Source organism: Hemitrygon akajei, chromosome 7 (genome assembly GCF_048418815.1).
Source record: "Hemitrygon akajei chromosome 7, sHemAka1.3, whole genome shotgun sequence".
Taxonomy (NCBI): Eukaryota; Metazoa; Chordata; class Chondrichthyes; order Myliobatiformes; family Dasyatidae; genus Hemitrygon; species Hemitrygon akajei.
Genome location: NC_133130.1, coordinates 159,496,881 through 159,519,634, shown reverse-complemented (window position 1 = coordinate 159,519,634; position 22,754 = coordinate 159,496,881). Strand labels below are relative to the sequence as shown.

General features: G+C 51.7%; 2 protein-coding genes across 4 annotated transcripts in view; both read right to left on the bottom strand.

Annotated features, from left to right (window-relative positions):
- Positions 1–10,346, bottom strand: part of card9 (caspase recruitment domain family, member 9) — a 37,260-nt gene extending 26,914 nt beyond the window's left edge. Inside the window, exon 1 of the mRNA XM_073052327.1 lies at positions 10,228–10,346. The gene's annotated coding sequence lies outside the window, so the exon portion shown is untranslated. The remainder of the gene's footprint in view (positions 1–10,227) is intronic.
- A 2,544-nt stretch (positions 10,347–12,890) lies between these two features.
- The window catches only part of snapc4 (small nuclear RNA activating complex, polypeptide 4), a 49,580-nt gene continuing 39,716 nt past the window's right edge, over positions 12,891–22,754 (bottom strand). For all 3 annotated transcript variants that reach the window (XM_073052324.1, XM_073052325.1, XM_073052326.1), the window contains 2 exons: positions 18,341–18,483; positions 12,891–13,262 (listed from right to left, as the gene is read on the bottom strand). In XM_073052324.1, the coding sequence (XP_072908425.1) occupies positions 18,361–18,483 (123 nt within the window). In that variant the 3' untranslated portion in view covers positions 12,891–13,262; positions 18,341–18,360. The remainder of the gene's footprint in view (positions 13,263–18,340; positions 18,484–22,754) is intronic.

Here is a 22,754-nt window from a genome sequence, read left to right as displayed (position 1 = left end):
GACCCGTCCCCCAGTGAGGGTCAGTGTGTGTGGGACCCGTCCCCCAGTGAAGGTCAGTGTGTGTGTGGGACCCGTCCCCCAGTGAGGGTCAGTGTGTGTGGGGGACCCATCCCCCAGTGAGGGTCAGTGTGTGTGGGACCCATCCCCAGTGAGGGTCAGTGTGTGTGGGACCCGTCCCCCCAGTGAAGGTCAGTGTGTGTGACCCATCCCCCAGTGAGGGTCAGTGTGTGTGGGACCCATCCCCCAGTGAAGGTCAGTGTGTGTGTGGTCCCATCCCCCAGTGAGGGTCAGTGTGTGTGGGACCCGTTCCCCAGTGAGGATCAGTGTGTGTGGGACCCGTCCCCCAGTGAGGGTCAGTTTGTGTGGGACCTGTCCCCCAGTGAGGGTCAGTGTGTGTATGGGACCCATCCCCCAGTGAGGGTCAGTGTGTGTGGGGGACCCATCCCCCAGTGAGGGTCAGTGTGTGTGGGACCCATCCCCAGTGAGGGTCAGTGTGTGTGGGACCCGTCCCCCCAGTGAAGGTCAGTGTGTGTGACCCATCCCCCAGTGAGGGTCAGTGTGTGTGGGACCCATCTCCCAGTGAGGGTCAGTGTGTGTGGGACCCGTTCCCCCAGTGAGGGTCAGTGTGTGTGACCCATCCCCCAGTGAGGGTCAATGTGTGTGGGACCCATCCCCTAGTGAGGGTCAGTGTGTGTGGGACCCATCCCCCAGTGAAGGTCAGTGTGTGTGTGGTCCCATCCCCCAGTGAGGGTCAGTGTGTGTGGGACCCGTTCCCCAGTGAGGATCAGTGTGTGTGGGACCCGTCCCCCAGTGAGGGTCAGTTTGTGTGGGACCTGTCCCCCAGTGAGGGTCAGTGTGTGTGGGACCCCGTCTCCCACTGAGGGTCAGTGTGTGTGGGACCCGTCTCCCAGTGAGGGTCAGTGTGTGTGGGACCCGTCCCCCGGTGAGGGTCAGTGTGTGTGTGGGACCCGTCCCCTGGTGAGGGTCAGTGTGTGTGTGGGACCCGTCACCCAGTGAGGGTCAGTGTGTGTGTGGGACCCGTCCCCCGGTGAGGGTCAGTGTGTGTGTGGGAACCGTCACCCAGTGAGGGTCAGTGTGTGTGGGACCCGTCCCCCAGTGAAGGTCAGTGTGTGTGTGGGACCCGTCCCCCAGTGAGGGTCTGTGTGTGTGGGACCCGTCCCCCAGTGAGGGTCAGTGTGTGTGTGGGACCCGTCCCCCAGTGAAGGTCAGTGTGTGTGTGGGACCCGTCCCCCAGTGAGGGTCAGTGTGTGTGGGACCCGTCCCCCAGTGAGGGTCTGTGTGTGTGTGTGGGACCCGTCCCCCAGTGAGGGTCAGTGTGTGTGGGACCCGTCCCCCAGTGAAGGTCAGTGTGTGTGTGGGACCCGTCCCCCAGTGAGGGTCTGTGTGTGTGGGACCCGTCCCCCAGTGAAGGTCAGTGTGTGTGTGGGACCCGTCCCCCAGTGAGGGTCAGTGTGTGTGGGACCCGTCCCCCAGTGAAGGTCAGTGTGTGTGTGGGACCCGTCCCCCAGTGAGGGTCTGTGTGTGTGGGACCCGTCCCCCAGTGAAGGTCAGTGTGTGTGTGGGACCCGTCCCCCAGTGAGGATCAGTGTGTGTGGGACCCGTACCCCAGTGAGGGTCAGTGTGTGTGTGTGGGACCCGTCCCCCAGTGAGGGCCAGTGTGTGTGGGACCCATCCCCCAGTGAGGGTCAGTGTGTGTGGGACCCTTCCCCCAGTGAAGGTCAGTGTGTGTGTGGGACCCGTCACCCAGTGAGGATCAGTGTGTGTGGGACCTGTCTCCCAGTGAGGGTCAATGTGTGTGGGACCCGTCCCCCAGTGAGGGTCAGTGTGTGTGTGACCCGTCCCCCAGTGGGGGTCTGTGTGTGTGTCTGGGACCCGTCCCCCAGTGAGGGTCATTGTGTGTGGGACCCGTCCCCCAGTGAGGGTCAGTGTGTGTGTGGGACCCGTCACCCAGTGAGGATCAGTTTGTGTGGGACCCGTCCCCCGGTGAGGGTCATTGTGTGTGGGACCCGTCCCCCAGTGAGGGTCAGTGTGTGTGTGGTCCCATCCCCCAGTGAGGGTCAGTGTGTGTGGGACCCGTTCCCCAGTGAGGATCAGTGTGATTGGGACCCGTCCCCCAGTGAGGGTCATTGTGTGTGGGACCCGTCCCCCAGTGAGGGTCAGTTTGTGTGGGACCTGTCCCCCAGTGAGGGTCAGTGTGTGTGGGACCCGTCTCCCACTGAGGGTCAGTGTGTGTGGGACCCGTCTCCCAGTGAGGGTCTGTGTGTGTGTGTGGGACCCGTCCCCCAGTGAGGGTCAGTGTGTGTGGGACCCGTCCCCCAGTGAGGGTCAGTGTGTGTGTGGGTCCCGTCCCCCAGTGAAGGTCAGTGTGTGTGTGGGACCCGTCCCCCAGTGAGGGTCAGTGTGTGTGGGACCCGTCCCCCAGTGAGGGTCTGTGTGTGTGTGTGGGACCCATCCCCCAGTGAGGGTCAGTGTGTGTGGGACCCGTCCCCCAGTGAAGGTCAGTGTGTGTGTGGGACCCGTCCCCCAGTGAGGGTCTGTGTGTGTGGGACCCGTCCCCCAGTGAAGGTCAGTGTGTGTGTGGGACCCGTCCCCCAGTGAGGGTCAGTGTGTGTGGGACCCGTCCCCCAGTGAGGGTCAGTGTGTGTGTGTGGGACCCGTCCCCCAGTGAGGGCCAGTGTGTGTGGGACCCATCCCCCAGTGAGGGTCAGTGTGTGTGGGACCCTTCCCCCAGTGAAGGTCAGTGTGTGTGTGGGACCCGTCACCCAGTGAGGATCAGTGTGTGTGGGACCTGTCTCCCAGTGAGGGTCAATGTGTGTGGGACCCGTCCCCCAGTGAGGGTCAGTGTGTGGGGGACATGTTCCCCAGTGAGGGTCAGTGTGTGTGTGACCCGTCCCCCAGTGGGGGTCTGTGTGTGTGTCTGGGACCCGTCCCCCAGTGAGGGTCATTGTGTGTGGGACCCGTCCCCCAGTGAGGGTCAGTTTGTGTGGGACCTGTCCCCCGGTGAGGGTCAGTGTGTGTGTGGGACCCGTCCCCCAGTGAGGGTCAGTGTGTGTGTGGGACCCGTCACCCAGTGAGGATCAGTTTGTGTGGGACCCGTCCCCCGGTGAGGGTCATTGTGTGTGGGACCCGTCCCCCAGTGAGGGTCAGTTTGTGTGGGACCTGTCCCCCGGTGAGGGTCAGTGTGTGTGTGGGACCCGTCCCCCAGTGAGGGTCAGTGTGTGTGTGTGACCCGTCCCCCAGTGAGTGTCTGTGTGTGTGGGACCCGTCCCCCAGTGAGGGTCAGTGTGTGTGGGACCCGTCCCCCAGTGAAGGTCAGTGTGTGTGTGGGACCCGTCCCCCAGTGAGGGTCAGTGTGTGTGGGACCCGTCCCCCAGTGAGGGTCTGTGTGTGTGTGTGGGACCCGTCCCCCAGTGAGGGTCAGTGTGTGTGGGACCCGTCCCCCAGTGAGGGTCAGTGTGTGTGTGGGTCCCGTCCCCCAGTGAAGGTCAGTGTGTGTGTGGGACCCGTCCCCCAGTGAGGGTCAGTGTGTGTGGGACCCGTCCCCCAGTGAGGGTCTGTGTGTGTGTGTGGGACCCGTCCCCCAGTGAGGGTCAGTGTGTGTGGGACCCGTCCCCCAGTGAAGGTCAGTGTGTGTGTGGGACCCGTCCCCCAGTGAGGGTCTGTGTGTGTGGGACCCGTCCCCCAGTGAAGGTCAGTGTGTGTGTGGGACCCGTCCCCCAGTGAGGGTCAGTGTGTGTGGGACCCGTCCCCCAGTGAAGGTCAGTGTGTGTGTGGGACCCGTCCCCCAGTGAGTGTCAGTGTGTGTGGGACCCGTCCCCCAGTGAAGGTCAGTGTGTGTGTGGGACCCGTCACCCAGTGAGGATCAGTGTGTGTGGGACCTGTCTCCCAGTGAGGGTCAGTGTGTGTGGGACCCGTCCCCCAGTGAGGGTCAGTGTGTGTGGGACCCATCCCCCAGTGAGGGTCAGTGTGTGTGTGGGACCCGGTCCCCAGTGAGGGTCAGTGTGTGTGGGACCCGTCCCCCAGTGAGGGTCAGTGTGTGGGGGACATGTTCCCTAGTGAGGGTCAGTGTGTGTGGGACCCGTCCCCCAGTGAAGGCCAGTGTGTGTGTGTGGGACCCGTCCCCCAGTGAGGGTCAGTGTGTGTGGGACCCGTCCCCCAGTGAAGGTCAGTGTGTGTGTGGGACCCGTCACCCAGTGAGGATCAGTGTGTGTGGGACCCGTCCCCCAGTGAGGGTCAGTGTGTGTGGGACCTGTCTCCCAGTGAGGGTCAATGTGTGTGGGACCCGTCCCCCAGTGAGGGTCAGTGTGTGTGGGACATGTTCCCCAGTGAGGGTCAGTGTGTGTGGGACCCGTCCCCCAGTGAAGGCCAGTGTGTGTGTGGGACCCGTCACCCAGTGAGGGTCAGTGTGTGTGGGACCCGTCCCCCAGTGAGGGTCAGTGTGTGTGGGACCCATCCCCCGGTGAGGGTCAGTGTGTGTGGGACCCATCCCCCAGTGAGGGTCAGTGTGTGTGGGACCCGTCCCCCAGTGAGGGTCAGTGTGTGTGGGACCCATCCCCCAGTGAGGGTCAGTGTGTGTGGGACCCGTCGCCCAGTGAGGGTCAGTGTGTGTGTGGGACCCGTCTCCCAGTGAAGGTCAGTGTGTGTGTGGGACCCGTCCCCCAGTGAGGGTCAGTGTGTGTGGGACCCGTCCCCCAGTGAGGGTCTGTGTGTGTGTGTGGGACCCGTCCCCCAGTGAGGGTCAGTGTGTGTGGGACCCGTCCCCCAGTGAAGGTCAGTGTGTGTGTGGGACCCGTCCCCCAGTGAGGGTCAGTGTGTGTGGGGGACCCATCCCCCAGTGAGGGTCAGTGTGTGTGGGACCCATCCCCAGTGAGGGTCAGTGTGTGTGGGACCCGTCCCCCCAGTGAAGGTCAGTGTGTGTGACCCATCCCCCAGTGAGGGTCAGTGTGTGTGGGACCCATCCCCCAGTGAAGGTCAGTGTGTGTGTGGTCCCATCCCCCAGTGAGGGTCAGTGTGTGTGGGACCCGTTCCCCAGTGAGGATCAGTGTGTGTGGGACCCGTCCCCCAGTGAGGGTCAGTTTGTGTGGGACCTGTCCCCCAGTGAGGGTCAGTGTGTGTATGGGACCCATCCCCCAGTGAGGGTCAGTGTGTGTGGGGGACCCATCCCCCAGTGAGGGTCAGTGTGTGTGGGACCCATCCCCAGTGAGGGTCAGTGTGTGTGGGACCCGTCCCCCCAGTGAAGGTCAGTGTGTGTGACCCATCCCCCAGTGAGGGTCAGTGTGTGTGGGACCCATCTCCCAGTGAGGGTCAGTGTGTGTGGGACCCGTTCCCCCAGTGAGGGTCAGTGTGTGTGACCCATCCCCCAGTGAGGGTCAATGTGTGTGGGACCCATCCCCTAGTGAGGGTCAGTGTGTGTGGGACCCATCCCCCAGTGAAGGTCAGTGTGTGTGTGGTCCCATCCCCCAGTGAGGGTCAGTGTGTGTGGGACCCGTTCCCCAGTGAGGATCAGTGTGTGTGGGACCCGTCCCCCAGTGAGGGTCAGTTTGTGTGGGACCTGTCCCCCAGTGAGGGTCAGTGTGTGTGGGACCCGTCTCCCACTGAGGGTCAGTGTGTGTGGGACCCGTCTCCCAGTGAGGGTCAGTGTGTGTGGGACCCGTCCCCCGGTGAGGGTCAGTGTGTGTGTGGGACCCGTCCCCTGGTGAGGGTCAGTGTGTGTGTGGGACCCGTCACCCAGTGAGGGTCAGTGTGTGTGTGGGACCCGTCCCCCGGTGAGGGTCAGTGTGTGTGTGGGAACCGTCACCCAGTGAGGGTCAGTGTGTGTGGGACCCGTCCCCCAGTGAAGGTCAGTGTGTGTGTGGGACCCGTCCCCCAGTGAGGGTCTGTGTGTGTGGGACCCGTCCCCCAGTGAGGGTCAGTGTGTGTGTGGGACCCGTCCCCCAGTGAAGGTCAGTGTGTGTGTGGGACCCGTCCCCCAGTGAGGGTCAGTGTGTGTGGGACCCGTCCCCCAGTGAGGGTCTGTGTGTGTGTGTGGGACCCGTCCCCCAGTGAGGGTCAGTGTGTGTGGGACCCGTCCCCCAGTGAAGGTCAGTGTGTGTGTGGGACCCGTCCCCCAGTGAGGGTCTGTGTGTGTGGGACCCGTCCCCCAGTGAAGGTCAGTGTGTGTGTGGGACCCGTCCCCCAGTGAGGGTCAGTGTGTGTGGGACCCGTCCCCCAGTGAAGGTCAGTGTGTGTGTGGGACCCGTCCCCCAGTGAGGGTCTGTGTGTGTGGGACCCGTCCCCCAGTGAAGGTCAGTGTGTGTGTGGGACCCGTCCCCCAGTGAGGATCAGTGTGTGTGGGACCCGTACCCCAGTGAGGGTCAGTGTGTGTGTGTGGGACCCGTCCCCCAGTGAGGGCCAGTGTGTGTGGGACCCATCCCCCAGTGAGGGTCAGTGTGTGTGGGACCCTTCCCCCAGTGAAGGTCAGTGTGTGTGTGGGACCCGTCACCCAGTGAGGATCAGTGTGTGTGGGACCTGTCTCCCAGTGAGGGTCAATGTGTGTGGGACCCGTCCCCCAGTGAGGGTCAGTGTGTGTGTGACCCGTCCCCCAGTGGGGGTCTGTGTGTGTGTCTGGGACCCGTCCCCCAGTGAGGGTCATTGTGTGTGGGACCCGTCCCCCAGTGAGGGTCAGTGTGTGTGTGGGACCCGTCACCCAGTGAGGATCAGTTTGTGTGGGACCCGTCCCCCGGTGAGGGTCATTGTGTGTGGGACCCGTCCCCCAGTGAGGGTCAGTGTGTGTGTGGTCCCATCCCCCAGTGAGGGTCAGTGTGTGTGGGACCCGTTCCCCAGTGAGGATCAGTGTGATTGGGACCCGTCCCCCAGTGAGGGTCATTGTGTGTGGGACCCGTCCCCCAGTGAGGGTCAGTTTGTGTGGGACCTGTCCCCCAGTGAGGGTCAGTGTGTGTGGGACCCGTCTCCCACTGAGGGTCAGTGTGTGTGGGACCCGTCTCCCAGTGAGGGTCTGTGTGTGTGTGTGGGACCCGTCCCCCAGTGAGGGTCAGTGTGTGTGGGACCCGTCCCCCAGTGAGGGTCAGTGTGTGTGTGGGTCCCGTCCCCCAGTGAAGGTCAGTGTGTGTGTGGGACCCGTCCCCCAGTGAGGGTCAGTGTGTGTGGGACCCGTCCCCCAGTGAGGGTCTGTGTGTGTGTGTGGGACCCATCCCCCAGTGAGGGTCAGTGTGTGTGGGACCCGTCCCCCAGTGAAGGTCAGTGTGTGTGTGGGACCCGTCCCCCAGTGAGGGTCTGTGTGTGTGGGACCCGTCCCCCAGTGAAGGTCAGTGTGTGTGTGGGACCCGTCCCCCAGTGAGGGTCAGTGTGTGTGGGACCCGTCCCCCAGTGAGGGTCAGTGTGTGTGTGTGGGACCCGTCCCCCAGTGAGGGCCAGTGTGTGTGGGACCCATCCCCCAGTGAGGGTCAGTGTGTGTGGGACCCTTCCCCCAGTGAAGGTCAGTGTGTGTGTGGGACCCGTCACCCAGTGAGGATCAGTGTGTGTGGGACCTGTCTCCCAGTGAGGGTCAATGTGTGTGGGACCCGTCCCCCAGTGAGGGTCAGTGTGTGGGGGACATGTTCCCCAGTGAGGGTCAGTGTGTGTGTGACCCGTCCCCCAGTGGGGGTCTGTGTGTGTGTCTGGGACCCGTCCCCCAGTGAGGGTCATTGTGTGTGGGACCCGTCCCCCAGTGAGGGTCAGTTTGTGTGGGACCTGTCCCCCGGTGAGGGTCAGTGTGTGTGTGGGACCCGTCCCCCAGTGAGGGTCAGTGTGTGTGTGGGACCCGTCACCCAGTGAGGATCAGTTTGTGTGGGACCCGTCCCCCGGTGAGGGTCATTGTGTGTGGGACCCGTCCCCCAGTGAGGGTCAGTTTGTGTGGGACCTGTCCCCCGGTGAGGGTCAGTGTGTGTGTGGGACCCGTCCCCCAGTGAGGGTCAGTGTGTGTGTGTGACCCGTCCCCCAGTGAGGGTCTGTGTGTGTGGGACCCGTCCCCCAGTGAGGGTCAGTGTGTGTGGGACCCGTCCCCCAGTGAAGGTCAGTGTGTGTGTGGGACCCGTCCCCCAGTGAGGGTCAGTGTGTGTGGGACCCGTCCCCCAGTGAGGGTCTGTGTGTGTGTGTGGGACCCGTCCCCCAGTGAGGGTCAGTGTGTGTGGGACCCGTCCCCCAGTGAGGGTCAGTGTGTGTGTGGGTCCCGTCCCCCAGTGAAGGTCAGTGTGTGTGTGGGACCCGTCCCCCAGTGAGGGTCAGTGTGTGTGGGACCCGTCCCCCAGTGAGGGTCTGTGTGTGTGTGTGGGACCCGTCCCCCAGTGAGGGTCAGTGTGTGTGGGACCCGTCCCCCAGTGAAGGTCAGTGTGTGTGTGGGACCCGTCCCCCAGTGAGGGTCTGTGTGTGTGGGACCCGTCCCCCAGTGAAGGTCAGTGTGTGTGTGGGACCCGTCCCCCAGTGAGGGTCAGTGTGTGTGGGACCCGTCCCCCAGTGAAGGTCAGTGTGTGTGTGGGACCCGTCCCCCAGTGAGTGTCAGTGTGTGTGGGACCCGTCCCCCAGTGAAGGTCAGTGTGTGTGTGGGACCCGTCACCCAGTGAGGATCAGTGTGTGTGGGACCTGTCTCCCAGTGAGGGTCAGTGTGTGTGGGACCCGTCCCCCAGTGAGGGTCAGTGTGTGTGGGACCCATCCCCCAGTGAGGGTCAGTGTGTGTGTGGGACCCGGTCCCCAGTGAGGGTCAGTGTGTGTGGGACCCGTCCCCCAGTGAGGGTCAGTGTGTGGGGGACATGTTCCCTAGTGAGGGTCAGTGTGTGTGGGACCCGTCCCCCAGTGAAGGCCAGTGTGTGTGTGTGGGACCCGTCCCCCAGTGAGGGTCAGTGTGTGTGGGACCCGTCCCCCAGTGAAGGTCAGTGTGTGTGTGGGACCCGTCACCCAGTGAGGATCAGTGTGTGTGGGACCCGTCCCCCAGTGAGGGTCAGTGTGTGTGGGACCTGTCTCCCAGTGAGGGTCAATGTGTGTGGGACCCGTCCCCCAGTGAGGGTCAGTGTGTGTGGGACATGTTCCCCAGTGAGGGTCAGTGTGTGTGGGACCCGTCCCCCAGTGAAGGCCAGTGTGTGTGTGGGACCCGTCACCCAGTGAGGGTCAGTGTGTGTGGGACCCGTCCCCCAGTGAGGGTCAGTGTGTGTGGGACCCATCCCCCGGTGAGGGTCAGTGTGTGTGGGACCCATCCCCCAGTGAGGGTCAGTGTGTGTGGGACCCGTCCCCCAGTGAGGGTCAGTGTGTGTGGGACCCATCCCCCAGTGAGGGTCAGTGTGTGTGGGACCCGTCGCCCAGTGAGGGTCAGTGTGTGTGTGGGACCCGTCTCCCAGTGAGGGTCAGTGTGTGTGTGCGCGCCACTCGGCGACTTCCTGGGGTGTAAGTTCCACAGGTACTGTTTGCTCCATGGAACTTTGATCATGTGAAATACGAGAATATATTTGCAGTTATTTAAGTTTGTTACGGCGATCGATGATGTGGATGAGTGTTGCTGACCTGAAGACGCAGACGCGGGTTATAAAGTCTATGCGTTTGTCCTTAAATATCAGATGATGTCAAAAATGTTTCACTCAAATCAAAACCCCTCAGTTTTTGAAGTGCGGTTGCAGTTACTGTGGGGAAACTTACCCCGATCGTGGAGATGGTTTATAACAGACGCCTATTGAGATACAAAGTTTAGTCGGTACTTTTCGGACCATAAGAAATAGAAGCAGGATGAGGCCGTTCAGCCCATCAACTCCTTGTCATTCCATCATGGCTGATTTATTTTCGCTCTCAACTCCATTTTCCCGCCTTCTCCCCGTAACATTTGACGCCCTTAAGCTAATTAAGAACCTATCAATCTTCGCTTTAAACATACTCAAAGACTGGGCCTCCACATCCGATTGGGCTATGAACTACACAGGTTCACTGTATAAAGAAATTACTCCTAACCTCTATTATAAATGGACGCCCTTCTATTCGGAGACTATTCTTCCTTGAAATAAGGTCAGTAGCGGATGGACTTTGAATTAAAATTTAATCCAAAACTGGAATTCTTGAACAGTGGTTTCTGCACTCCCTCAGCACCACAATGTATCTCATTCCCACGCCTTCCTTCCCCGGAGGATCCAGCGTGACCCACAGATACTACACGTGAGGCGTACGGCTCACCGGCAAACCCGCGTCTCTTACCTGCTTTTTAAAGAAACTCTCACCTCCTTGGGACCGCGGCTCGGCACCCTGAGTGGGCAGCAAGTTTTCAGCGCCCCCGGTGTCCTGGGCACAATTTATAAAAGATCACTACACAAAACTCTTACCCTATCAGCTGGGAAGCGAATGAAGCATCAGTGAGTTATAGACCGGCGCACAGCTTCTGCAAGAGGAAGTCCTGACGCTTTGTAAACAGGAATGAAGTTGGTGAGGTCAGCTCTCAGGTTCGGGGACTCCACGGGATTTCTCACAATTACTGAACTGCGCAGCTTAAACCATCCAATCCACGAAATCTTCGAAATCCCGATCCGTGTACAGTGGTGTGGTAGTAGGCGAATAAATCAGACATCTGGACCAGCAAAATACATTCAAATGCTGTAAATATTAATTTGGCATCCACTACTTGTAGCCCTGAGTGTAAACCAATTATATACCTTTAATTGTTAACAACCAAATTCTTTAAGAAATATTTGTGTTTTCTTCCTCTTTTGTCCGTTCGTTTAGGGCAGCAATGAAGGTCCACGATCTCTGGCGGCGTTCACGGCTTCCCTCATCATGTCAGTAGCTTCCTCTCGGTGTACCGTCAGTCACAGGTGCAGGCTCAGGAATATTGGCGCAGAGATATATTCATTGTTTTTTTCTTTAACAGTTTTGTTTGCCCTGAGCTAAACCCCTGAACCTGGAGGATCGGCCTCTACCCTTTGACCAGTTTGGCATGGGTGACCCTACCAAGAGCCAAAGTATAAAGCTCCGACTCCCGACAGCATGGCTCTCCGGGTCATTGAGGCACGCAATGACAAGGCTGTAATCCTCTTGGAGGAATGTTCCACTATCGCCCTAAGAGCCAGTGTCTTATGCAACCAGGTGGACTGAAATATTGTTTCTATTGTTTGGAATTTCTCCCCCGCCCCTTCTTCAATACAAGCCACGTTCTCTGGCTTCACAGTTCTCACTGCAAATGAGCAGGTTACAACTTCCCTGAAAATGCCTCAAACTTTGGGTAGGTCAGCCAGCAATTGTGGGAAGTGAAATGGTTAGTACGGTACTTCAGGTTGGAGGTCGGAACTTCACACTGTATCTGCATCCAAACAGTACCTCCCAGTGTCTGTCACACTTTGCACAGTGGGTGACGGTGGAGGGGGTAGGGAATAAACTGACTGCGCCCACTTCTCTTTTTCAGTTCAGATTATTTATCCAGATTTATTCATTCGGCATCTTAACTATTTGATTACTGAATTGCTTTAAGGCACGTTTGAAATAATCTGGAACCCTGCTGTTGGTAGCTAGAACAACGAAAAGCCAAAGTTCTGCTTCTGAAATCAGGAAAGTGAAAGGACAGATTTAAAATTGTGAAGGAACCATGAAACCAAACTTTCCCTCACAACCTCATCTTTGGCCTGTCTCTCTTCAGGGAAGATTAGATTTGGGTGATCTGAATACCACGTAGATGGGGGAGGGACACACGTTACCAACTGACGTTCAGTATTCGGCATCGTGGCAGTGAATTGGAAGATGGTGCGCCCCCACTCTGCTTCCTTGTCCTAAACAGGGTTAAGTGACACACGAGGGAGATGCTGCAGAATCCTCTGAGCAGCTGTGCTGCATTTTGCATTAGAGATGGACACAGTTTGCAGTGATGGTCGGTCCGTGGGACAAATGGACTGCTTTGCTTTGGATGGTGTCGCTTTTCACACTCAGCGGTCTGGCTGCACCCTCACAGACATCGTCTCAGTTGCACATGCACAGGAAGCAGCACACTCACTGAGGTTACTGACTCTCCAGAGTGGCACAAGAAGTAAAGGTTTTACTATTTCTTCACAGCCTCCCAAATTACCAGGGGAAAATGAAAACCAATACAATGGTAAATGGAAATCTGATGGGAATGCTCAGCCGGGAAGCCACCATCAGTAGGGAAATGGAACGCTTAACATCTGCGACCTTAATGTGATTAAATGAAATTTTAGCTGGCCCCCTCGTGACGTAGTGTAAACAGGGGTGTCCAGAGGATAAACAGCTCGAGTTTCTGATCATGAACACTACCCGCCTGTGGAAAGTGAACATATGAAAACCAGCAGAGATCACCAAATCAAATAACCTGCTGACAGACCCAAGACTAGGACCGGGTGCACGGTGAGGAACTTAAGCTGTTTATCCCTGCTGATGTTGGCCTACCAGACTTCCATCTACGATTGTACTGGTTTTCAATTCCTCCAGCGGCCTCAAGGGTGTGAAGAAATTTTGAAAGCTTTACTGTTTCGGAAGGGAAGCAGACTCTCGTGAAAGAATGAATCGGGACCTCAAGATTGAGGAAGATTAGTAAAATGTTTTTTTTTTTCTGAGTGTCATCTTCCTCTAAAGGCTCATTAACTGGTAAAGACTCTGGTAAGAATACTTGCTATATTGATTGCGTTGTGTGATGAATCAATGCCCCCGAGGATATTTTATTTATGGCATTGTAACAGTGAGCCCACACTGCCCAATTACACTCATGTAACCAATTAAATAACCCAAGCATCTTTGGAACATGGGAGGAAACTGGAGCACGATGAACCAGCACAACATACAAACTTCTTGCAGACAACGCGAAATTCTTGAGATATTGTGATACTACCTTCTCTGAGCCCAACAAAAACAAACACAGGGTATTTAAAGAACTATTTTTGAATATTTTATTTTTTCCACATACATATATAAAAAAGAGGGCCCAGGAAGCTGCAGGGTTTTGTACAATTGTTTTATATAGAGGTTCCCTAAAACAGCAATTCAGTGTCTAAAAGTAGTCCGGAGAAATGCAATGTCACAACTGCAGGAAGCAACCTCCCACCCTTATTAAAATAACAGAAGCTCTGTCAACAAGTATTATTTGATCCCTTCCATCCAGCTGTCTGTACAAACTCCATGTCAGTCGTTGGAGATTTAGTTTTGGAGAGGTCTTTGCACTGGCTCTCACTTTCTGCTCCATCCACAGGAGAAACATTTACACATGAAGTGAATCCAAGAAACCAAAACCATTATGCCTGAAAATAAAGAAATTTGCATTAGTACTTGGACAAAAAATCAGAGCTGTGAAATGCTGCTTCTCTCTCCACAAATGATCACTGATCTCTGAGTAACTTCAGGAAAGGACAAAGAGCTGCACAGAGACAATCAGTCCTCAACAAGCACTTGAAATACTCACTTCTATAATATTTCAAATGAGGACAGTTTGCAGTGGCATACCCATGCACAAGGACCACCCCACGTTTCTGTACTGACCCATCTCCCTCGTCTTCATCTTCCACCCCCCCCCCCCCCGTTTTAATGGATCATCCTTTGTAATTTCAGCCTTTCTATCAGCTCCATCAAGATTCGATTACCTGACACACATTGTTACTCTCCTCCCCTTTCGGTATTCCATTAAATTACTCTGAGTACTTCCTCTAAACTATTTATCATCTTATGGTACTTTCCCAAGCAACCACAAGCTTTGCAACTCTTCCCTTTCCATCATCTGGGTGAAGCAACGTGGAGTTCCTCCAACATCGTGTATTGCCTTCACATCGTGATCTCCTACCTGTGCTCATGTCCACAGGAGTGACCACCAGTTTCAAGCTGCCTGCTATTTCCATCCCACAGGCCCCACTGATCATTCCCCTGCATCCACCATTATAACAAAACCCAACACAAGCTTGAGGAAAAACGCTTTCTGTTTAATCCGGACAAAATGAGGGGCTGGATGTTGGAATGTCAAATGTAAAACGAAACTGTGAAGTGGCAGGATCCTTAGGAGGCAAAACAAAAAGACAACAGGGCAGCAGAAACACTGAAACCAGCCGGAATTATCTTCAGGTCAACAGACTTTCCATCCAAGGCACTGCAGGTGACTCAGAGTTGCCTCCACTGATCTTGGGCTGCAAGTCCAGTGTTCTCTGCAAGTGGCAGCACAAGAAGACAGGGCAGTAAGTATATACGGTGTACTTCCCTTCCGTGATTGAGGCACTGGGTATAAAACTTGGCAAGTCATGTTGTAGCAGTATAAATTTTAGTCACACTATATTTGGAGTGTTGGTTCCAGTTTAGTCGCCACATTACAGGAAGGATGTGGAGGGTTTAGAGTGGGTGCAAAAAGCAAGTAAAGTTCACCAAGATGTCGTCTGGTTTGGAGTCAATGAGCTATAAGCAGAGTTTGGATAAACTGGGACTGCTTTCTCTGGAGTGTCAGAAGCTGTCAGATTTACAGAAAATTACGATGCAGAGAGAGAGTCGTCTTCTCTGGGTAGAAATGTCAAACACCAAAAGACATAAATTTATTGTCAATGGGATAAAGGATATTTTTGAGGGAAATTTTGATTTTAGAAACACAGGGTGGTAATGCCGTAGATGTGGTGAAAGCTGATATCATTGCAATGTTTAAGAGGTATTTAGACAACCTAAGCATAGAGAGACATAGAAAGATGGAGGCAGATGGGATTGCTTTAAATGAGCATCATGTTGGGGTCGACACTGGTCTGCTGTTGTATTTTTTTAAATTCTGTCCTGTCCAGATGCATCATAGCTTCTTGACTTGCTATCAAATTTCCCAACTTTCATAACTTGCTCTTTATCAGAACTGGCGTTCCTGTTAGTCATCCTCAAACCCCTAAGATGGTGACAGTAAGTGGTGACTCTTTGGAGGCAGCTCTGATGGGATCATCAAACATTCCTGTTTAGGACTACTACAGCTGAAATCCATGGTCACAGCCACGGATACTTCAGTAAGCAGCATTGTTTGAAAATATTTTTAAAAATCTAGCAATACTCAAAAATGTACAGATTCAGGTTGCAAGTGCAGTTCCCTTTTAAGATAATGGAGGCAGATGTCACACTGGTTTACAGATGTGATTGAAATGTCGAGGTCTTCGACCCCAACTCCCAACTACCCTACTGGTGCTTGTCCAGTCTCTGATTCTATACCAGAGGGACATAAGGGACTGTTGTGTACTTGCTTCATGGAAACATGGCTGTCCACACCCATTACAGTTGCAGCGCTGCATCCCAAAACATCTAGCAGTCAAATGTGATCCTTTTTATCTGCTGAAGGAGCAATGTACATTCCACCTCAGGCCAACATCAGCCAGGCACTGAAGGAGCAGAGCATGACTATCAGCTGGCATGAAACTGTACTTTAATGCCTTCCCCATCATTGTGGGGCATATCAACCAGCCCAGCTTGAAGCAGTCCTGGACAAATACCACAACATTTACCATGGAACAAGAGGACACAACGCACTTGACAACTGTTATACCACCATGAAGAATGGTTATGGTGCCATCCCACACCCACACGTTGGAAAGTCGGATCACCTGACTGTACTTCTATACTCAGTGTGTAGGCAGGGATTAATGACCGCACCACCAGTGGTAATGATCAAGAGGGTACGCTTAAGGGAGGGAGGTGGAGCACTTACAGGACAAAGTTGATGTACTGGATAATGTTCAAGAATTAATCTTCAAATCTGAACAAATATGCCACAGTAGTCATTGACTTCAAGACCTGTGTGGATGAGCCTTTGAAAATATACTGGACATATCCAAACCAAAAAGCCATGGATAAACCAGGAGATTCATAGCCTGCTAAGGGCTAGATCTGTGGCATTCAAGACCAGTGACCAAAAACTATACACGATGTCCAGGTACAACCTACAGAAGGCTATTTTACTAACAAAAAAAAAAAATTCTGACTGATGTTACAGATGGAATTGGATGCATTCCAGATTTGGTTGCAGGATGTTACTACAAAGCAAAACTTAACAACACAATTGACTGTGATGCTTCACTCCCAGATGAGATCAACGCCTTTCATGGATGCTTTTAAAAGAATAAAAGTAGACCTGTGTGAATCCCGGTAGCATCTGGTGACTGTTTCTATCTTGGATGTGTCAGGCCCTGATGGTACCTGGCAGGGCACTGAAAACCTGTGCCAATCAATTTGCAGGAGTGTTTAGGACATCTTCAACCTCTCGCAGCTGCAGTTGGAGGTTCCCATCTGCTTTGAAAGGGCAACATCCATACCGGTGTCTAAGAACAGCAGAGTTAGTTGCCTCAATGACTATTGCCCAGTGGCACATACATCTATTGTGATGAAGTGTTTTGAGAGGCTGGCCAAAGCTAGAATCAACTTCTGCCTAAACAACGAGCTGGAGCCACTGCAATCTGTTTATCGCCACAAAAAGACTACAGCAAATGCAATGTCACTGGCTCTCCACTCAGCCTTGAATCACCTGGACAACAGTAATATCTACGCCAGGCTGCTGTTTATTGATTATAGGCTCAGTGTTCACTACAATCATACCGAGTTCTAATCGGCAAGTACCTCACTCTGCAACTGGATCCTTGACTCCTTCACTGGGAGACCACGGCTTGTGTGGATCAGAAATAACATACCCTCCTCAGTGAGGATCAACGCTGGCACACTTCAAGCACGCGTGCCCAGCCCACTGCTCTACTCTCTCTACACCCATGATTGTGGCTGGACACAGCTCAAATGTCATCTATAAATTTGCCGACGACAGCTATTGTCGGCAGAATTTCAGGTGATGAGGCGGTGTTCACGAGTGAGACTGATCAGCTGGTTGAGTGGTGTCTCAACAACCTTGCACGCAATGTCAGCAATACCAAGGAATTGATTGCGGACTTCAGGAAGGGGAAGTCAAGGGAACAGCAGCGGAAAGGGTGAGCAGTTTCAAGTTCCTGAGTATCAACATCTGTGATCTATTCTGAGCCGAACACGTTGATGCAATTATAAAGAAGGCACGAGAGTAGCTATATTTCATTAATAGTTTGAGGAGATTTGGTATGTCACTAAAAATACTCGCAGATCTCTACAGATGTACCACGGAGAGGATTTTAACTGGTTGCATCACCATCTGATACGGAGGGGCTACTGCACGGGATTAGAAAAAGCTGCAGAGAGCTATAAACTCAGTCAGCTCCATTATGGCACTAGACCCCCCAGCACCTTCAAATGATGCATCAATGAAACAGCATCCATCATTAAGAAATCCTATCAACCCAGAACATGCACTCTTCTCATTGATACCACTGAGGTGGTGGCACAGGAACCTTAGCTGAAATTTCTAAAAAGTTCAAAGTAAAATTTATTATCAAAGTATTTATACTATATACTTCTTTCAGGCACCCAAACGAAAATAAAGAAATATAGCTATCCATTGCTAGTCCGTGTAGATGGTTCAAGTGCATATATTTTAAATAGGGGAATACCAGACTGCAGATTGCAGCAATTGTAGATCATAAGTATATTTAGTAAATATCCAGTTGTTTAGAAAGCTTGTTGCCCAAGATGAGGTTTCCCAATTGACAAGTTCTTCCCCTGTTTTTTCCCGTTCTGTTGGGTTGATATAAATTATCCCATAACCATGAATTAAACAAAGACAGAACATTTCACTCTCAAACCAACAAAACTACCTAACGATTAAGGCTCATATCATCATACTTTATTTATTGTATTTACTTAAATTTAGAGACAGCATGGTGATATGCTTCTCTGACCCACAAATTTCTCTGTGTTCCAACAATAACAACACTTCAAACGACAGGTGACCCGTGTGTTATGGCTGCTTGGGTTGCAGAAATTTGCCCTTACAGAATTCACAAATTACTACTCAAAAATTTGAGATATAGAATAAAATTTTCTCTTATGGATATTATAAAAGAAAATAAACAATTTAGTTATTCCCAACTCTTATTTCTTGGTGTGTGCACAGTTGAGGTCACCACCCCACCCATAACTTAGGGTTTGCCCATATTACATTGATGTGGAAATTGCTATGGAAATTAAAGTCCTTTCTTTCTCCTTTGCTCAGCACCTTCTTGCACAATTTTTAAATTGCTTCTTACTGCATCGTTCTCCCATTTTAAACAGGAAAACAGAGAAAACTTTACCAAGCAAAAAAAAAAACAGTCTCATGCCTGGATTAACAAGTCTTACATTTATTTTAAGATATTGTTTCAAAATGATTGCACAATCTTATCCCTAGCTAAGGACACATTGCGAAATTAACCAGTTTCGGATTCAGTCACTAGAACATCCCATTAACACGCTGGATAAGCTTCAATACCTCCACATATGCTGCAACTTTCAGGGATTTTTCCTCAGACGATGGCTCCGTCTGGTTGGTAGTTGAATCTCACCCTCAGGGGTACTGGAAGCTTCTGGAGCATTGGGAGGCTCTGGGTTACTTTCATTCTCAACAATTGTGTCCTGCCAGATCAGGGAGAAAAAATAATAAAAAAGAGATTAAAGGTGAGTAAGAATCATAGCTGCCAGTATTTACCTGGTTGGATAGCCACTGCTCAGATCACTTCTAAGTCCCAGCAGTAGCCATTCAACTGAAAGTGGCACTATAATCGAACCTGGTCAGGTTTTCCAGCAAGAAAGGAGATTCAGGTCTTCCACTGATTCAAAGGAGAACTGAAATCAGCTATTCAAGCAGAGTCCATTCAGGCCTGTGTGCATGTCTCAGTAATACAGGGCAAGCCAAATATCTTTTGGCATGAAGTGATAATCTGAAATTAAAAGTGAGGGTGGTGAAGGGTAATTTCCCATCTTCTAGATTCCATGCCTGTGTAGAGACACAAAATGGTTTCTACTTAGACCATAAGATACAGGAGCAGAATTAGGCCATTTGGCCCATCAAGTCTGGTCGATATCATCATGGCTGACCCATCTCCTTCTCAGCACCAATCTCCTGCCTTCTCCCCATATCCCTTCATGCCCTGACTAATCAAGAATCTATCAACCTCTACCTTAATCAAGAATTATCAACTTCCACAGCCACCTGCAGCTACTAATTCCACAGATTCATCACCCTCTGGCTAAAGACATTCAATAGGTACATTCCTCCTCATCTTCGTTCTAACTGGACACCCCTCCATTCTGAGACGGTGTCCTCTGGTCTTGGACTCCCCCATCATAGGAAACATCCTCTCCACACCCATTCTATTGAGGCCTTTCATTATTAGGTAGCTTTCAATGAGATCTCCCTCCCACCCCCATTCTTCAGAATTCTAGAGAACACAGGCCCAGAGCATCAAATGCCCCTCTTATCTTTCAACCCAGGAATGATTTTCATGAACCTCGCCTGAGCCCTAACCAAAGTCAGCACATCTTTTCTGCTCACAATACTCCACGAGAGGCCTCACCAGTGCCATATAAAGCCTCAGCATTACATCCTTGCTTTTATATTCTAGTCCTGTCAAAATGAATGCTAACATTGCATTTGCCTTCATCACCACTGACTCAACCTGCAAGTTAACCTTTAGTGAATCCTGCATGAGGACTCCCAAATCCCCAAGCACCTCAGATTTTTTAATCTTCTCTGTCTGCAATTTTCTATCTTCTATCAATGTGCATGACCATACATTTCCTGACACCGTATTACATCTGCCACTTTTTTGCCCATTCTCCTAACCTGTCTAACTCCTCCTGCAGCCTCTCTGCTTCCTCCAAACTACCCGGCCCTCCACCCATCTTTGTATCGTTTACAAACTTGGCTGCAAAGGCATTAATTCTGTAATCCAAATAAATAACGTATAATGTAAAAAGAAGTGATCCTGACATGGACCCCTGTGGAACACTATTAGTCACCAGTAGCCAAACAGAAAAGGCTCCTTTTGTTCCCACTCTTTGCCTCCTGCTCTCTCCATGCTAATACATTTCCTGTAATACCATGGGCTCTGGTTAAGCTGACTCATGTGTGGCACTTTGTCAAAGGCCTTCTGAAAATCCAAGTACACAACATCCACCAATTCTCCGTCTACCTTGCTTGTTATTTCTTCGAAGAATTCCAACAGATTTGTCAGGCAAGATTTCCCCTTGAGAAAACCATGCTAACTTTGGCTTATTTTATCATTTACTTCAAGTACCCCAAAACCTAATCCTTAATAATGGACTCCAACATTTCCCCAACCGCTGAAGTCAAACTGGCCTATAATTGCCTTTCTTCTGCCTCCTTCCTTACTTGAAGAATGGAGCAACATTTGCAATTGTCCAATCCTCCAGAACCATGCCAGAATCCACTAATTCTTGAAAGATCATTACTAATGCCTCCACAATCTCTTCAGCCTCCTCTTTCAGAACCCTGGGATGTAGATCATCTGGTCCAGGTGACTTAACTCCCTTTGAACCTTTCAGTTTTCCAAGCACATTTTCCCTAGTAATGGCAACTTCACTCACTTCTGCCCCCAACGCTCTTGAATTTGTGGTAAACGGCTAGTGTCTTCCGCAGTGAAGAATGATGCAAAATACTTAACTGTCCAGTCATCTCCTTGTCCCCCATTACTACCACTCAAGCATCATTTTCCAGTGGTCCAAACCTACTTTTGCCTCTCTTATATTTCATATATCTAAAGAAACTTCTGGCATTCTCTTTAATATTATTAGCTAGCTTACCTTCATATTCCAACTTTTCCTTCTTTATGTTTTTTTAGCTGCATTCTAAAAGCTTCCAATCCTCTAACTTCCCATTTTTTCTCTCTATTGCATGCCCTTTCTTTGGCTTTTAGGTTGGCTTTGACTTCTCATCAGCCAAGGCTGCAACATCCTTTAGAATAATTCTTCTTTAGGATGCATCTATCCTGTGCCTTCTGAATTGCTCCCAGAAACTCTCACCATTGCGGCTCTGTCATCATCACTGCTAATGTTCCTTTCTAATTAATTTTGGCCAGCTCCTCTCTCCTGCCTCTGTATTTCACTTTACCCCACTGTAATACTGACGACTTTAGCTTCTCCTTCTCAAACTGCAGGGCGAATTCTAGCACATTATGATCACTGGTCCCCAGGGGTTCCTTTACCGTAAGTGCTCTACTCAATTTTGGTCCACTGCACAACACCCAATCCAGAATAGCTGATCCCCTAGAAGGTTCAAGCACAAGCTGCTCTGAAAACCCATGGCATAGGCATTCTGCAAGTTTACCCTCTTGGGATCCAGTACCAACTTGGTTTTCCCAATCCACCTGCATACTGTAATCCACTGTAGCATTGCCCTTTGACATGCATTTTCTATCTCCTGTTGCAATTGTAGACTACATCTTTAATCTTTACTATTGCTCAAAAATCCACGTAACTCCCATTAGGGTATTTTTACTCTTGCAGTTCCTTAGCTCTACCCACAACAATTCTAGACCTTCTTTCTAATGATTTGATTTTTTTTCAAACCAACAGAGCCACCCCAACCCCTCCGCCAACCTGCCTGCCTTTTTAATACAATGCGTACCCTTGAAAGTTAAGCTCCCAGCTGTAATCTTCTTCAGCTATGATTCAGTGATGCCCACAATGTCATACATGTCAATCTGTAACAGTACTACAAATTCATCTGTCTATTCCGTATACTGCGTGCATTCAAACGTAGCACCTTCAGTCCAGTATTCACCCCTTTCAATTTAGTCCCCCGTTTAAATTGCAACCCATCCCATTGACTACAATTCTGCCCCATCAGTCTCACTACACGCAGGCTTTGTTTGTAAACCCACTACCCCATCTGATTTACTATGATTTCTTAAACCAATCAAGTCACTTCTTCATTTTCTAAATTCAGTAAACTTCAAGGCTAATCAATGCAGCCTGCTTTCTTTAATTAATATTTGCTTATATTAAACACGACTGAAGTGGAGCAAGTTAAATTCTGTCCAAATCATATATAATGGTTGCCTGCTCTTTTCCGTTAAAAAAAAGATATTCTTACGTAACTAAATGCAAGAAAAACTGCTGATGCTAGAAATTGGAAATAAAAATCAAATCCCCAGAATTCTCTATTTTTATTCTTGCGTCATTTAGCCCAGCTGTATTAACTTGCAGCCAGGGTGGAAGTCGGTGCCTGATGTGTCAATCAAGATTTGCGAAGAATTAAGCCATGGTTTCAGGTAGATTCAAAAACTGGTTTGAGACTTCTTGAATGAAATAAAAGGCCCTAAATGACTGGAGTGGGAAAGAGAATGAATGACGTGGACAGAGGGCCAGAACATTTTAGCCACCAGTGCTGTCGAGACTCCCCAGCACGTCGCAGACCTCTGCATTTGTACCAAGCTCTGCCCCTGTACTCAACATTCAGTCCGGGGCTGTTTTGTGAGTTGCTGAGCAGGGGGTCCAGGCACACTTCACATCAGTCCCTCAGCTTCTCACTAGCTCATCTAGGAACCTACCATTACAATGAAACTGCTGATCTGCATTCCGACAGCAACAATGCTTGTGTTTACTCTACTGTATATCTTTTAAAGTTTATGCAATTCTACATAAAGTTCATTTAAAACTAATGACACTTATGCAAGAATCCTGTACATTGACTTCAGTTTAGCGTTCAATACCATCAACCCGCAGAGACTAGTGGAGAAACTGTCGCTGCTTGGCCTTAACACTGCCATGTGTTGCTGGATTCTGGATTTCTTGACAGAGAGACCACAGTCAGTCCGTGTTGGCAGGAACATCTCTGACTCCATCACACTGAACACTGGATCCCCACAAGGCTGTGTGCTTAG